The sequence below is a fragment of the Apaloderma vittatum genome, unplaced genomic scaffold, assembly GCF_000703405.1.
Source record: "Apaloderma vittatum isolate BGI_N311 unplaced genomic scaffold, ASM70340v1 scaffold11170, whole genome shotgun sequence".
In the NCBI taxonomy this organism is placed as follows: Eukaryota; Metazoa; Chordata; class Aves; order Trogoniformes; family Trogonidae; genus Apaloderma; species Apaloderma vittatum.
The window spans coordinates 1-16,530 of record NW_009696218.1 but is presented as its reverse complement, the minus strand read 5'-3'; the positions used below and the strand labels follow the sequence as shown (position 1 = coordinate 16,530).

Sequence of the window (16,530 nt, the reverse complement as noted above, 5' to 3'; positions counted from 1 at the left end):
TATTCTTACTTAACTGGTTTGTGTTCTTAAGTTGCAGGGAGTCATTGGATCAAGTGCTTCATCTAGCAAAGCATCTCAAACACAGAATATTTTCCCTGCGGAGAGATTCATAGAGTCATAGCTCCTAATGGCCTTTATTCGGGCAGTGTATTTTTATTGATTGCTAAGATACTGACTTTAATCTGAGCTTTCTCACATGGTATTTGGTTTGATGGATCACTATGTTTTCTGTTAGAGAATGGAAGTATGCTGTAATTAAAGCAGTATTTTTTTAAATTTGAAATAAAATGTACAGCTCAAATGCAATAGTTACAGAAGTAAAATATTTAATTTTGAGAAAAATCAATATGTAAACAAAATATGGAGCCTAATCATATATAAGTTGGTTGATGACCTTGAGAACTCAAGAAATCTTCTGCCTAGAATTTTGAGGCTCAATTTCATGACTTGTCCCTTGAAGACTAGATATTAAATAAAAAATATGAACTAATATGGGCTTTTTTATTAATGCTGCTTTTAAAGTTAATCTGCTACTGGTTTTATAATACTGTTTCTAAGTGAGTCCTGTTTATTGCTTTTTACAGTTCCAAAAAGCATTGGATTTCTTTTGTGTTTATAATAAAGTTTGGAAATTGGAAATGATGTATTGTTAATATCAACTTTTTAACAGGCGTCTCGAGACTTTCCCCCTCAGTCTTGCTGTCCTTTTTCTCCCTTCCCTTTCAGGTATGAGCACATTCTCATGGCTCCAGACCCAGTACCGATGTATGCTCTGAAGCTCTTGGTGGCCCTGACTGAACATAGCTCTGCTTCCGTGAGGTGATGCAACTAACTACATGCTCTCTGTTGTTCTGCATTCTTTCTGTTTCAACTACTTGGTTTCCATCAGGAATTAACAAGAACTTAGATCTTGCTAACACACTACTTTGACTAACACCTAGGACTTCTAGAAAATCCCTAGAGAGTATGTGTTATAGAACACAGTATTATGTCTTTTGTGCCATGATTCTGGCTATTTTAATATGGATTTAGCCAGTGAAGCATTAGACACAATCTTTTTAGTTTAAGATTAAAATTATTGTTAAAATTTTTTTTTAAATTAATACCAAAATATTATGAAGACTTCTTCAGCTGAGTGTATTTGTACTAGGACAAAGGTGGTGTGTTTGTAAAAGGTTTTTAGACCAGTCAATTAATTTGAAAGCTGTTCGGCTCTTTTGCATATACAGCTACCCTTTTAATTTCTTAAATACGGATTTTAATGTTTGGTATAGGTACACTGAATATGCTTAAGAAAAAAAAGTGGCATAGAACTTAGACTGCATTTTTGGATAGTGATAAGGAAGCATTTCTCTCACATTTGTGTGCACACACACAGCCCTTCTTCCTGGATCAAGAAAGTCAGGTTATTCTTGCACTCACATTGTCTGTTTCTCAGATGTCTTACTGGCCCTCTTCTTGACTTGATGTGAATTTCTTAGTTCCTGTTAACATGCTGTATCGATGAGATCTTCTTAAATATTTTGACTGTTGTAAGCTATTTTATATTCTGCTACTCCGGGGAAGTTATATTGAATCGTTATTCTTAACTTGGCTCTTGGTCTTATTTATAGGATTATGAAATGTACCTATATAGTTTACTGTGTGCTCTTTTATGCAGCTACTTGTTACCTTTAGTCAGAAACTTATAGTATTTGATGACATTAATATGTCTGAAAGCTAAACACTAGAAACTATGGAGTCTGATTTTTGAGTTGCTAAAATAAGACACTTGTGCAAGGAAGGGACACAGTAAACGTAACCAAGTGGTGGCGAGAGGAGTGTCAGATACCGTGTCAGATAATAATCATGACAGTGGGACACATTCAAGTATTCTGTTAAGGTCATTCGTGAGGGAGAAAAATTAATCTGAAAACTAGAGGTGTGACTCTTCTTAGATTTATGGTGGGTTGAGGTTGAAGGACAGGGAAGCAAATTAAGGAATGTTCCTCACCTCCTCTCTGTACTGTAAATTGCCAAGACAGATATTGGGCACTGCTCTAGAAAAGGGAAATGGAAAACAAAATATGAAGGTGCTGAAGAGCAACAAAAAAAATTGCTGTTTCTAAATGCTACCACTCTGGTACCTGCAAAGATGATAGATGGATCGACCTTGTACACTGCAGCAGATTGTCTTGACTAATTAAAGTAACTCTTTATCACAATGTGTTTGGAGTCATCCAAGAATGGTCCAATTTTCAAACTTCATTTACACTACTGTTCGTACCCATGCATTATCTATGAAAGGCACGTTCCAGAGTGGGTATTAGTAATGAATTGATCCTCTTCTCGTATGTCATGATTTTCTACATTAGTACCGGTTCACATTTCAGTATGTTCGAAATGGTCTATCTAATATCCATGCCCTTAATTGCAAAACACAAATAGTAAATAAAAAACAATGCACAAACCAAACCCAAACTCTTTGGAGTTCGATGTGGTGCTATTAACTGGTTTGTGTTGGTAGAATAGTGATTTGGTTCACATGGTTGCCAGTGTTGTGCACAGATCGTCTTGGAACCTGCTGCAGTGTCTTTGCCGTTATATTAGAGAGCTGGCCCTTCAGTACTTACCTTTCCTGGTGAATCAATTAATCTGGGCTTACATTAATTGCTTTAAAAACACTTTGTCCTTCTCAGTAGTCGTTTTAATTTCCTAGTTCAAGGTTACAGTGCTCACTTTGAAAAGTAGATCTCTTTGCTTCTGTATTACTTCTTTGGTTTTATGTGTTTTCTTGTTTCCTGTAATGAATATGTATAAAATAATATGGAGTAGTTCTGGTAGCAGGTAAGCCCACAGAGCCTGATCCAACTGAAGTGAACAGTAGAATTCCATGTTAGAGGGGTACAGTGTTAGTGAGAAAATCACAATGTGGACGAATTGAGAGACATTGTCACAGGGTGATGCAGTTTTATTAGAACTTTGGGCAATATTTATGTAGATTTTGAACCAGATTCTGGTTACACTAGTTTCGCATCTATGAAAATTGAGTTGTAAAACCCCTCATTTTCTCGTTAGAGAAGTAATGCTAATAGAAAACAGCAAAGAATTCATGTGATATTTGCTATTCCTTTTATTTGGTGTGATATTTGCGTATATGTTACTTTACTGAATAACACCAGGCAGGAAGACTTACCTGGAAACAGGCTCTTGAACTGTTGTGTCAGCTAATAACACTGTTGTCAAGTCGCGCATCATCGTCCTTGTCAAAGGCAACAGTCAGAGTTCATGATTGCGAGTGAGTTCTCATAGCCTAGTCACGTACTGACTGCGATGCTAATCACTGGTTTTCGTGTAAAATGCAGTTCCTTAGTGTTATGTTTTATGGAAGTTCCCCCTTAGTAAAAAAAATAGCTATTACTTTAAACCTGTAGTTTTGTTTACTCTTTCTTGTTGCTGATCAATTGCTGCAAAAGTTTTAAACATGTTTTACTAATAAATATAAAGTGATTTGAGTTCTAAAAATAGAAAAGACTGCATCAATGTAAAATATTACTGGCTTTTGAGAGTATTCTTTCTTATAAGTATATATATGCTGATTTGTATCTGACTTTGAAATTCAGGAGAACATAGCTAGATTCTTTTGGGTGACCACTTCTCAGTATTGTCAAGAGAAGTGGCTTACAAAATGTTGTGTATTAGAAGTTAATGTAGCATGCTTAAAAAAACACAGCATATTTATGATTTCACTGTGTGCACTGAGTCTATTCATTCAAGTTATTAATGGTCCACGCTGACTGTTTTGTAGTACGTATGGTATTTCTGAATTTTTATTAATTTCTGCTATTTAAAAATATTAATTTAATTTCTATTCCACTCATTTGAATCTCATCAGTGAAACAGACCTAGAAGTAATTTCCAAAGCATCATATTATTGCCAGTTCTATTTAACAGCTGAAGTGGGACTCATTTTTGTTGAGAACTAGTCAGAGGCTGAGGTTCTGGGTCATGGATTTTGGCAACAGCTATTTGGCTATTCTGCTCCTTTTGTGAGTTTAGTGTGTTAAATAAGAATCCATTTCCTCTCTTTTTAAATAAATCTTATAATATTTTTTTACAGCCTTGTGGAAGAAATCCATCTTTTTCCAGTTCTTTTCCAAGTCATCTTGGTAAGAATAATTTTTTACGTATATAGGTATTCTGCTAGGTAGGTATTGTATCTCTCAAGTAATGTCAAAGTAATGTTTCATTGAGTGTGTTGACAAAATAATAAGGTGTTGGTAAAATGAAACAGAACAGTCTATAAATACAAAAAATCTAGTGTAAACAACTGTTTATGCATTTCTCACTAATCAGACTACCTGTATAAAAAGTTTATTTTATAAGACAAATACTTTTCTCTTTTTTTGGAACCAAATGAAACCCTGAAAAAATAGAATTAATGAGCTTGATTCTTTATTAGAACTATATGTTTGCCCCATCCAAGCCAAAAATGCTGAGGAATTTGCATTTTATTTAGCAGTATCGAATACAAGTTTGATGCTGGTGGCATGATAATGCCATTTCACACTATTTGCTCTTAGAATTTCTTTAAATACAGTATCAGGATTTTGGATAGTCACATGACAAATTTCCCTCCATAAGTAGGATCTGCCACTTACAAAAATTGTGAAAACTGTTGATAGTTTTGTGTCCCTGAAATGCTGCAAAACAAGTTAACAAAGAAGACAAATCCATAGGCACAGTTGGGTGCTGTGCTATCCACTAGCCTTCTCACTGCTTAATTCCACAATTGGTGGATTCCACAAAATATTTTAACATGTTACCAAGTTCACATTGCAGAGTTTCTAGATCAAGGTGTTTTCCTCATCTTCAACAGTTTTGAGTGTTGGGTGGCGTTTTTTTGGGGTAGTTGTAAAGGTGTTTAGCATCCACATCTTCTTTTATCCCGCTTGATTTGAGCCTTTTTTGATAGAAGTTTTGTATGCAACCTTCTGGATCTTGTGAGTATTTGTGTAATTAAAATAATCTCAAGTTTTTTTGACACCTGATCCTACTCGCTTTCAATTTAATTTGCACTCCTTTTCAAAGCCACCCTGGAACCCGTATGTGTTCTGAAGTATTGCACAATGTGTCTGCTGTCAACAGTCCTGACTGTACACCCGCAGCGATGCAAGATGCGTTGCAATTATCACTCGGGAATGAGAGATCGTAATTAGATAAAAACAAAGTCTAATAAAAACATCTGCCTAATCCTTAGTCTTGGTCAGAAAAGCAAATACAGATTGTAAGAAGAAGTATTAAAATAGTAAGTGGAAAAAACATTGTGCCATGTTAATCAGTCTGTGGTTTTCAGGTTTCCCATCTGTAAAAGGTTAGAGCAGAACTGCATAAAAGTGGATGAAAAAAAGATAAAAAAATAAAAAAAGACGCAGATCATCAAACAGCTGGAATGGCCATTGTGGAAGAGATTAGTCTTCTGTATGCTTTAATCTGGAAGGTGATGATCGCGGGGGAAGTATGATATATATAGATAGATGTAGATATTTATACACACACATACATAGCATAAGTCAGGAGTGGCTCATACATGGTGTTATTTTAAAGATGTAGGACAGAGTGGTGTTCAAAGGGTGAAGGAGCTGTGGGTTTATACAAGGCCATAGTGATGTTCTCTCTTTTTTTCTTTTTTTTTTCCTTTTTCAAGAAGTTTTTATTTTTTTTCAATTTTTCCTTCTTTTCCTTGCATTTCACTTTGAGGTTTTTTTGGCTGCTGTCATCGAACTGTAATTCATGTGAAACTGTCTTTCCTAACCCGAGGTGGTTAGTTCTAATATAAATTTAGTACCTTTTACCCCATTGCTTTATGCACCTTAAATTTCAGATACAATTTTGAATACAGTCTTTCTCCCTCCATTGAAAAAGATTCACTAGCTATGAACAAGCTGCAGAGCTCTTGGTGTTTAACATAGCACATTTCCACGGAATTTTACATTAAAGTTCTTTTTGCTCACTCATTGTGGTTGGACAATTTTCATGCTTACTAGAGAAAAAATATTTGGTAAGTGGTTGGGGATGGGTGAAGGGATAATTGCACACCTTTGTAATTAGAGATTTAACTGATATCATCATCTTCAGAAACCACATTACTTCTGTCTCACCCCTTTCCTCCAAACGTTCCTTAGCATTTGCTGCGTTTCTTCTCCATTTTAATTGAAATAATGCAGCAAAAAGAATTTGATGTGCTGGATTGGTAGCTGATTCTGCTGTGAATGAAATTAAACAAATTAAATCCTTTTATTTTTCATCATCCACCCTCCCCCACTTTTGTCAGTAACTGGTAAATCTCACCTTCTGTTCTTTATGCTTTAGTATGGAATCGTATCCTTTATGAATTGGAAGTTACACGGAGAAAGCTTGACCTTACTGTAGTTCATGTGCATTTTATGGGAAATTTTAAACAGATACTATAGAAATTAATTGCTGTCAATGAAAAAGTTCACCCCAGGTGATCAATTTCTGCATTGAAGTGTTTATTTGCTTTTGCTGTAGAAGCAGTATTAAAGCAAAATCTCATTCCTTCCAAGCTTTCTGTTTGTCAGACCCATTAAGACCAATCTGCCAACTTACTGTTCCTGCTAACACAAATATCAAGGCAAAGAGAAAGAATTTAAGAAAAAATACATACTGAAGTAAAACTGAGATGCATGCTTTTCAGAACAGGAGGTACTGATCTTATGACGAGTATTTTACTGTGACACTATTATTTTTCTGTTGAACAACTGAGGTACATCTCCTGATCACATCTAAATAAATGTTGGTGTAGGAATGTGGCAGTTGCTGACTGTACATTTATTGACCAGCTGCATTCTGATGACTAAGGTAATAAGCTATTGTGTGCTTCACAACAGAGCTTGTAAAAGAATATTGAACACCTGGGAATGGTTTCTCGCTGGCAGAAGGTTCCACATTATGCTTCTGAACTCTGATCACTTATCTAGAAATTTGTCTTGTTTGGCTTCAGCCGTGTATGATGCATTCCTTATGTTAATGTCTTCCTGAAGAGTTCATATTGCAGGATGGTAATTAGATTTTAGAATGTCGGTCTTCCACAAAGCAAAACAACTTAAGTCTTAGTATTCTGCTTTTGACTTTGTTTTTGACTATAGTCATTTACTCATTGTCTTATATGCTTAGTTTCTAGACATATTTTGTTTTATAAAATGTTTCTCTAGGCAAGCTTAAAAATCATTGCTTTGCTAAATAAGATTTATAGTCAGATATATGCCAAAAGATTGTCTACCATGATGCAATCTTAGTTTACCCACTCTTTCTAATAACAATTATATCAGTAGCATCATCTCAAAGACTGAGCTGAAATTTTGGTAGCCTGTTTTTCTCTTAGGTTTATCTTTCAAGTGCCCTGTTTGTATTACAGTGTTCAGTTTCTGACCCTTGCTTGCTTTGAGCAAGTACTTTACTGCTCATATGGGTATAGAAAGCAAAATTGTGCCCTAGAACCATTTTCTTTGTTTTTCACATACTTGGTCTAACTTCTGTGTACTAAACAAAATAATAACCTGTTCAAGCATCATGGCGCTAAATACAGTGGCTGACAATTTTCACTTGGCAGTTTAAGTGATGACCATAAATTGATTCCTGTGGCAGGTACTTAAGTACTGTTTGGTGGATGACAATGCTTTTAATTTTCCATTACTATGTTGTGTGCTTTGATATGGAGTTTAGCAATAAATTAGATGATGTACAAAGACAAAACAGATTTCATTCAGTTACTTATTTGAGTGAAGTATCCTTTCTTCTTGTGCAAACTTTTTACTTGGTGTGTACTTTATTCATTTGGCTAAAGCAGAGAGGATGCATACAAGGGTCGATAGCTCCTTTCAGTTCTGCAGAGAGCCAAGAATTATTCTGTAAGCAGTCCAATTTATTTGTTACTGTATATAGTGAAGTTGTGTGTTTGCTCATCCTGTAACAAGTTCTGGAGCTGGATTTCAATTCCCAGCACGTAGCTATCTTTAGGGCTCACATCTGGCTGGCACTGCAGGAGCAGATTGCTGAAAGCAAGCAGACTAGCGGTTCTGGTGCTAACAATGGAGTCTGAGAACATACAGGATGCCTGAATAGGATTCCATTAAAAAAGGGGGAGCGAGAGGGATAGCTAATGCAGTCCATTTAATGCGGAACTCTCCAGAGAGTGAAGTGGGGATTACATCTGCTGCCCTTCTTATTAAAGACTGGTATAGAAGATGCTTGTTGGGTGAATGGTATCTCACTAACAGACTCTCTATTACTCATGAATACATTTCTAATTATGTCTTAATGATCTCAGCCACAAATAGGAAAACAAAAATCTTCAACTCCCTGAGTGGTTACCTTAGTGGCTGCAGGATTGGCGAAGTTTAGATGATCTATCTCCTTTCACTAATCCCAGGGGACTTCATTGTGAGAAATGAGACTTGTTTATGATGGTGAATTAAATTGCTGTAAAAGGTTATTTCAACAGACAGTTGGGAAATCATAATAAAATAATTTAGTAAAAATAGGAGCTAGAGTATGCTTAATGAAACATGATTAGATTTAATTTTCTTGCTATTTCAGTCATTAAAGGTACATTATCCTTTCTCAGACTTCATTTGGGCTCTTTGCCACGGACCCTCTCTTAGTAACAGACTGAAACTTGCATGTTCCATTAGGATATGGAAATGGCTAATGATACCCTACTCTCTCCTCTCCCTAGCTTTTGTACAATTTTTCTCAGCAGTTTTTCAGATGTATTTTAGCTGTTTTCTTCTTTCATCCTTTTATTCCCTCGCACATCTATTGAACACATTTTTCAGTATGAATAACTGTTTGAAGAGGATAGGTTGAATGAGAAGAAGTAAAATACTAATCTAGTTACCTTAATAACTGTGAAATGGCTTATTATGAGTAATTAAAAAATTAGTTCCTTCAGTTATGACTAGGACCCCATGTTCTAACAAGTTAATATTTTAATCAGCTCATATAAAACGTGGTTTCTTTGCTATTTTGATCCAGAACTCCAATTATTTTGGTTGGTGGTTTGTGTTTGGTTTTTGGTGTTTGGTCGTGTGGTTTTTTGTTTATTTGGCTTTTTTGTGGTGGGTTTACTTTTCTGTATTCTTTCCTTTTACAGTGCAATGACACATTGTGTATGGGCTAAAATTTCTGTCTGGCCGATAGTGATTAAAAATGTAGTTCTTGATAATTTATGCCTCTCTCAGCACCAAAATGCCACTTTGATCTAAAAGCATCGAACTCCTTTTCAGATTATGAGTTCATATAAGACTACTGTTTGTTGGTAGATGACTTGGGCAGAGCAACAGAACCTTGCTGTCAGCAACTCATCATGGCTCCATGGTTCTCCAGACGTGCTATTTGAGGGGAGAGATATTTGGGTTATTTCAGTGTTTCACGATGTTATCCCAATTTGCATGTAGATTTCACTGTACGATAAGGCTTCTAGTGTTCAGGGGGAACATTTTTTGCACCAAGAGGCACAGGAGATGGAGGAGACAGGCAGACCTCGCAGGAGCAGTTGGACCCTGTTCATTAGGAATGCCTTAGGGGGATTCTCAGACTCCCTCTGTTGACAGTAAACAAAATTCACGTTGAGAATGAGTTCTTTCCTTAAGATTTTTGCATCAAAAGGAGAAGCTTTGAGGTTACATTGGTGGCAGAAATATAGGTGCAGTTCTGTAGGAAGAAGAATTTACATTACATTTGGAGATTTGCTGCAGAGTTGCTTTGCGCTTCATTGCTGACTGCGAATGTAAGATTGTGTGTGTGTTTATTGTTTTCTGTGTTGTGCTGCAACAAAATTTGTCTTATCTTTGTCCAAAAATTCGACAAAAAAAATAGTACATGAATTTCACTGAATTGGACTGTTAGTTTCCTGCTATTGGTTGATTTGTTTGTTTTTTCGCCTCAAGATGACTCCTTGAATCACAAAAAAAAATGCCTAACAAACTTCCATGTCAGTTGGTTTGGGGTTTTTTTGGTCAGACAAACACAAAGCAAAAGCAAGGACAAAAATGAATTCTTACTCAAGATTTGGGACTTTAGTTGTTTACTTTTCTCTTTATATAGTTTATAAATTTCATGCTTACTGACCTAGGACAGTTTTGTAATCCTTAAGTCACTACTTTCTTTCTTGGAGTAGCACAGTTTCCTCACCTTTCACAAGTTTGGAAGGTGAAGTGGTCCCTTTAAAAGAGGAAAAGCAGTTACCCTATTAATAGGTGGTGTTTAAATACTATTCTTATTTGGATGTCCATTCCTTGAAGCCGTATTGTAACAGGATTTGGGAATAAAATTAAAAGAGAAAGGACATTGGCATTATTTATATTTTCAATTCTTAGTGTTTGTGGTACAAAAGTATTTGTGTGATCTTGACAGACGCTGCTTGCCTAAAGGTAACACATTTCATCTTTCTACTGAGGCAACTCTCTTTAGAGTTCTGTTTGTTGTAAATGTCACCTTCCCTCCTTTATGACTTGTGAGATTCTGACCACTAACACAGATAAAATTGCATGCTTGTCTCCATGATAGCAAGGAATTAGGAGGAATGAAAAGCATGTAACAGATGAATTCCAGAAGCAAGAGAAAGATTGTTGGGGCTCTTAAAATCTGAACCTAGGTGTAACAAGAGAATACATCTATAAATTGATATACCTCTCAAAAATAGATGTACTTTAAAAGTATACTGTGAAATTTTGCATTGCCTGGTGGATGGTGGGTAGGAGAACAATATCTAAGACTAACACTACTGCTTTCTGTTGGTTGGTGCTTTACATCCTAGGCTTTGGTAAGGGTATCCTTGTTCCTTCATCAGTCCTTCAAAATTACCACTGTTTCCTGGTCCTCGATTGACTTTGCCTAAGCAAAGGGTGACTAAGACTACAGGTTCTTCCTCAACTCTCCCACCCACCCCCCAAATTCCAACAGAAATTTCCATGAGAGTTGCAAGATTTCTGATAATCATGTATGGACTTAGTATATCACTGTTGTGATACATCTGAGAAGCATGAGTGAGAAATTGGTTGCCGCATTAGTAGTTGCTCCTTATTGTATGACCATACCTAGAGGAAGATATTTGGAAGTATTAGCTGTGTTAGAACTGTGCTTTTGAAAAAGGCTAATTTTTTAAAAGGACAGTAGCAAGAGAAATTACTGTGCTTACTTCTGACTTAGATCATCAGTAAGGAAAATAGTATTACCTTAGAGATCCGTATTTATAAGCTTTCAGTGTATGCATAGCTGGTCTTAAGTATCAAAAGCCACAAAATGTTGAAGACCAGATTAGCCAACTGTGTATGTAACTGGATTAAATTTGTTTCTCAGTGAGCTTTCTCTGATTAAAGAACACTGCATACGCTGTTGTTAATGTCCCTTGCAGGCTGCATGCTCATAATACAGTTTCATGCAAAAGACTTCTACTGTTATGTCCAGAAAAGTTTCTGTTCCTCTCTTTCATACGTATAAAGTAAACCAATATATCAAAATAAGCTAGGTTGAGTGCAATATTAAACTGTGCTCTTGTTAAAGGCTTGTGTTGGCTCAATCCTTTGGCTCATTTTATCTCAACTATATAGTGCCACGTAAAAATGGCGTCTTTTAGTAGATATAATTTGGATGGGGTTAATTTCTGTATTTTTTTCTCATTCAGTGGGTTTAGTGTGTAAAAAATCAAGCCCCCTTATTTACCCAACTTTCATTCAAAGGTCATATGTAAGATTGGGACGGAGAGCCCCTTTAAAGTTAAACCCCCTGATTCCATTGAATGAGCAGTAATACTGTGATCTGTAGTGGTCCTTAGATTTAATTACACTGTAAACACAGCATTTAGTGCATTTTCTTTTGGATTCCTAGATATATGAGTAGAATTCTTAGATATATGAGGAGTGAAGTCTCTCAGATCGTAACCTCTTTTCACAATTGCTCTCTCTTTTGTTATCCAAGATATAATTAAAATACAGTAGTTTGCCTATGCTGTTCTAAGTTCTAATCCACTTAAAGGAAGAAAAATGGCAGCGTTAGCCATGGTGTCTTGCCAAGATTCATAGTTCCACTTTGCTAATTCACAACCTCTTACCTAACTGGCTTTAAGAAAATACTTCAACAGATTTATTTTGTTAACATAAGACCCTTCAAAATTAGAGTGAAAAGTTTAACGGCCTAAATACGGTGCAGTCGTATTTGAAAAGCCTGATTTATCCTCAGTGGTTCTTTTTTTTTAATACTAGTATTTCCTTGTTATGCCCTTGATATTTCATAGCTGTCCTTTTTAAGCATTGAAGCAATTAGTTTTGAGAAGGCTGATTCTTCAGGGTCCAGTGCTTTCCTGCCTTTCATTCGCTGAGGCTGTACATTTTAATGAAGTTGTTTCATCTGTGTTGCCAAACACTAGAATTTTGCTGCTTCAATTCTAATTATCTCTGCTGGCAAATGCTATGTTTTATTAAAGCTGTCAAGTGCACTGTTCATTAAATGTCCACGATACGCAGTGTTGTGCACACAAATTAGATCAGTGTTTCTCCTTGATAGGTTATGAAGAAGTTAAATATTTTTAGCTACACCTGTAACAGCAATCAATGATGACTTAGTTAGGTATACCTATAACTTTCTGAAAAACCTAATATCTCATCAAAAAACATCTGTTAAAACTCAAGTGGTACAGCTGAGCATACTGTTTGTAAGATTAAAGACCCTTTTCCTTCCTCAACTTGATTTTTTCCTTCTGTTGCAACTTGAATTCTAGTTTGTATGTATTTAGGGTAAGATAAATTTGGTTACACATGCCATGATATGGGTAAAATTGTCAATGCTAGTCTTTCAGTAGAGGGTTGTATAGTATAGTTGATCATTAAAAGTGAAGATGAATTTTAATGTTACTAACCTGGTGAATGCAAAAGATTGCTATCGGAAGCAACTACCAGCTGCTCCTGTAATTGCGTATCTCAAAAGGGAATTTTGCTAGATGCTTACTTCAAGTGCATGGGACAGTGATACAAACACAGCACTTGCAAAGAAAACACGTGTCAGCTCTCATTTTGGTGATTGTGGGAATTTTTTGCTTTTATTGATTTTATATTCTCAGTGTATGTGTCATTATCTTCAGTAACCCAAGTAGTCATTCCTACTATTTAATGTATTGTTTTCTAAATGTTCTTTAGGAGAATTAATAAGATACTGTGATGATAGACTACCAGATAAATGTGTTGTTGATCTTTTGAAGAAATGTTTTTCTTACTCTTCAGCTATCTGTAGGAAATAACTTCAAACTTATGTTTAGTACCATGGCTTTATGGTATGTCTTTTCTATATTCGTTACCTTATCATTTGAAGAACGTAATGTTTATTCTTTCTAACATGGGTTTTAAATTTATCAGGCTGTATTTGAAACATTCAGAGGAACAGATACTTATACTCTTCAATGAAGCAATGGCGTCTAGGATTTGGTAGGAAACTACAGTCCTTCAAAAGGTTGTGAGCCACTTCTCCTTATGACCCGGTTTAAAGTGCTCCAGTATGAAAATAAAAATTCATATGACCTGGGGTTGAATAGGCAGCTGTATATGTTTATATATTTATCTGTATTATGCCTTATCATGTATCTTTCATGGTATTTACAGGAAATAATAGCATTTAATTTCAGTGACCCTCTGGGCCACTGTCTGTCAAAATCTTTCCTTCGGTAGTTGAATTTTTAGAGGAAAACATTTGTTCTTCCCTGTAGTGGGACCCTTTATGCCACTGTAGCAGAGGACTTCCTGAAGTGGTGTTGAAGATGAATTTCACAGGAGCCTGAATTTTATCAAACTAGTTAAAAAATAAAAACCAAGAGTGTCTCACTTGAGAATCTTGGAACCAGTTATCTGATGTTTCCAGGCAGAGACTCAAATAGAGTGGCTTATCCTAAATGCAGCGCTGATGACTTATCTCCTGTCTCAACCCAAGAAGTGATTATCAACTAGGGACATCTCACAGAATGGCATTCATAGCTTGACTCGAAGTGAATTCTTCGGAGAATACCAAAATATGTTCTTAGGTTGCTGCTGGCTAACAGTCAAGCAGCTTAATTCTGCGCCAGCTGTGGTATTTACCTGGTCACAAAGAAGGATACGTTGCTGTTATTTTTAAGCATACATATGAGATGAAAGATCATAAGTAACAGAGCAAATGATGTAGCAAATGAACTGGTCTTGACCACCAGTGCTCGTCTCATAAAGGAACTTTCACGGAGAGTGTTCTTCTGACTGAATTCAAGGGCTGAAGTAATTTTTGTCATTTGAAATATTTCAAATCAATAATCTTCCATCTTGTTTGACTTTAACTTTTTGCAAAGGTCTGCTGTCAGGCAGGACATGGATCAGAATAGAGGGCATGTTCTGTAGCACTGAAGTAGTTAAATGTTATCAGGATATCAAGAGGTTTGATGGGAAAGGGAAGGAGCATGGAAGTCACTTAGGTGCATGCGAGAAGCCTACAATATATGAAATACAACAGTTTTTTTCTCAGTGTTTTTATCTTCACTTTGTCTTATATGTTTCTCTTTGGCCTTGAAACTGAAAAAATAATACAAATTATTTCCTGAACCTTCTAGGGAGATTTGAAAATTATTTAGGCTTGTATTTTTATTTAGACTCAAGTTCAGAAAAGCTTGTCATGTTTTGGCTTTTTGGAAGCTACTTAAGCTATTACTGTCACTAGCATGAATAAATGTATTGATTGTAATGCCTTATCCTTACTGTGTAACTATAGCGAAGGAAAATTAAATTTCTTTATAAACTCTAATGCTTTCCTCTTATCAGTATAGTCTCAGAAAACTGAAAAATCACTGAAGCAATCATCAAGCATAAGACAGACATCATAAACGAGGCTATTCAGTACAGAAATAGGGCTTTAATGTGCATGTGAAATTAATTTTTATACTTATGGAAGTATACAAATAAAAATTACAATTAGATTTTAGAAATTACTGTGGGTTATCAAGCTGAAACTGAAGAGAGTAAAATTAATATCATTAATGAAAGCATTGTATACAAAGAGAAATGTTTCTGTATCTGAATATAAAGAGATTAGGTTGATAAAGCTCTATGCCATTTTTAAAAGTCTCAAAATTTTAGACTTTAGTAACTCTTTCAGTTCAAAGGAACATGGGAGAAGTTTTGGTTCTGAAATTGATATTATTTACAAAGATATTTGGCTGGTTTTCTGGTATATTAATTGTTTAGGTTCATGGGACTGAGAGACTATTGCTTTTGTATTGCTACATTTTCAGAAGGCAATAGTCTTATAACCTTGCAAAAGGAGAAGGAGGTTATTTTAATTTGGTTTTTGTTGTTGTTGTTTCAACAGGAACACCAAAACAGTATACTTGGGACTACAATGCAAACTGTAATTGCCTTACTGAATAACATGGTTGCTAACAAAAGCACAAACATGATGTTACTCTTGGAAGAAGGTATGTCATCTTTAGTTATTCTCCGTACTATATAGGTGTTTCTCAGTCTCTTGTAATATCTGGCACTGTATGAAACTGCAGACTTGTACATAGTTGTATTCTGTGGTGGTTGTTAGATAATTGCATTGGAACTGACTGGTACCCCTAATCACTTCTTCTACCTCCCTTAGTGATTTGATTATGAATTTAACTTCCAGAAAGCTGTTCCTTTAGGAAAATGTGGTTACAAAAGATTTACTGACTGAAAGTTATGTTATGTCTATGTCCGCATGCCTTAGTCAAAGTAACGTGCTCTTCCTTTCTGCATGGCCAATTAGGTGCAAAACTAACAATGTGGCAAAACTGCATCTGTTCCCTAAATATCTCCTCTTTATCGTGTCTCAGAGCAAACTCCCATGTACCGTTTAGGCTACTGGTAGTATTTCAGTGATCTTTCACTTCTCATCTGCTCCAAAAATAAAGTAAATCTCTTCCATCGTGCTAGTTTCTAAATTAAGGAAGTGGGATAGAAACATAATTGAAATCTTTTATCTTTTTCTTCTGGTATGTTATAGATGATTAAGTAGTATTTTTCACATTATTTGTGATTGGATAACATTAACTTGGGCTCACTGAACTTCAGCATTCTGACTAGGAAAAACAGCAGAGCAGCCAAAAATAATTTATCTCAAGTAAAATGTCTCCATCTTCTCTCATCCCTTTTCCCCAGTGGCTAATCTTCAGAGGACTATAAACCTGGATTTTGGCCAGTGTTTTATTGATTAAGGACCTAATTGTCAAGTAAAGAACTCCTGAAATATCATTAACAAAAATGTTATGAAAATATTGATCTTGTAGTTGTAGAATGTAAGATTTTTCTCTGAATGAAAAAGAGCGAAAAATTTGAGGGTTTTTTATCCTTTTTATTACCAACTGTGAATATATAGTGTTTGCTACAAGAAAATACCTTAAACTTCCTCTGCCACTCTCTTTGATATCCAGCTTGTCATTTTCAAATGATCTTTGTGTGATGGAGAACATCACAGAATCACAGAATTGTTGAGGCT

The 16,530-nt window shown here is 35.6% G+C and overlaps 1 protein-coding gene across 1 annotated transcript in view; it reads left to right on the top strand.

Annotated features, from left to right (window-relative positions):
• LOC104277392 (serine/threonine-protein kinase ULK4-like) overlaps positions 1-15,508 on the top strand; it is a gene marked incomplete at both ends in the record, with an annotated part of 42,776 nt that extends 27,268 nt beyond the window's left edge. The window contains 3 exons of the mRNA XM_009874016.1: positions 727-819; positions 4,100-4,148; positions 15,379-15,508. Coding sequence (XP_009872318.1) covers positions 727-819; positions 4,100-4,148; positions 15,379-15,508 — 272 coding nt within the window. The remainder of the gene's footprint in view (positions 1-726; positions 820-4,099; positions 4,149-15,378) is intronic.
• Between the last annotated feature and the right edge of the window lie 1,022 nt (positions 15,509-16,530).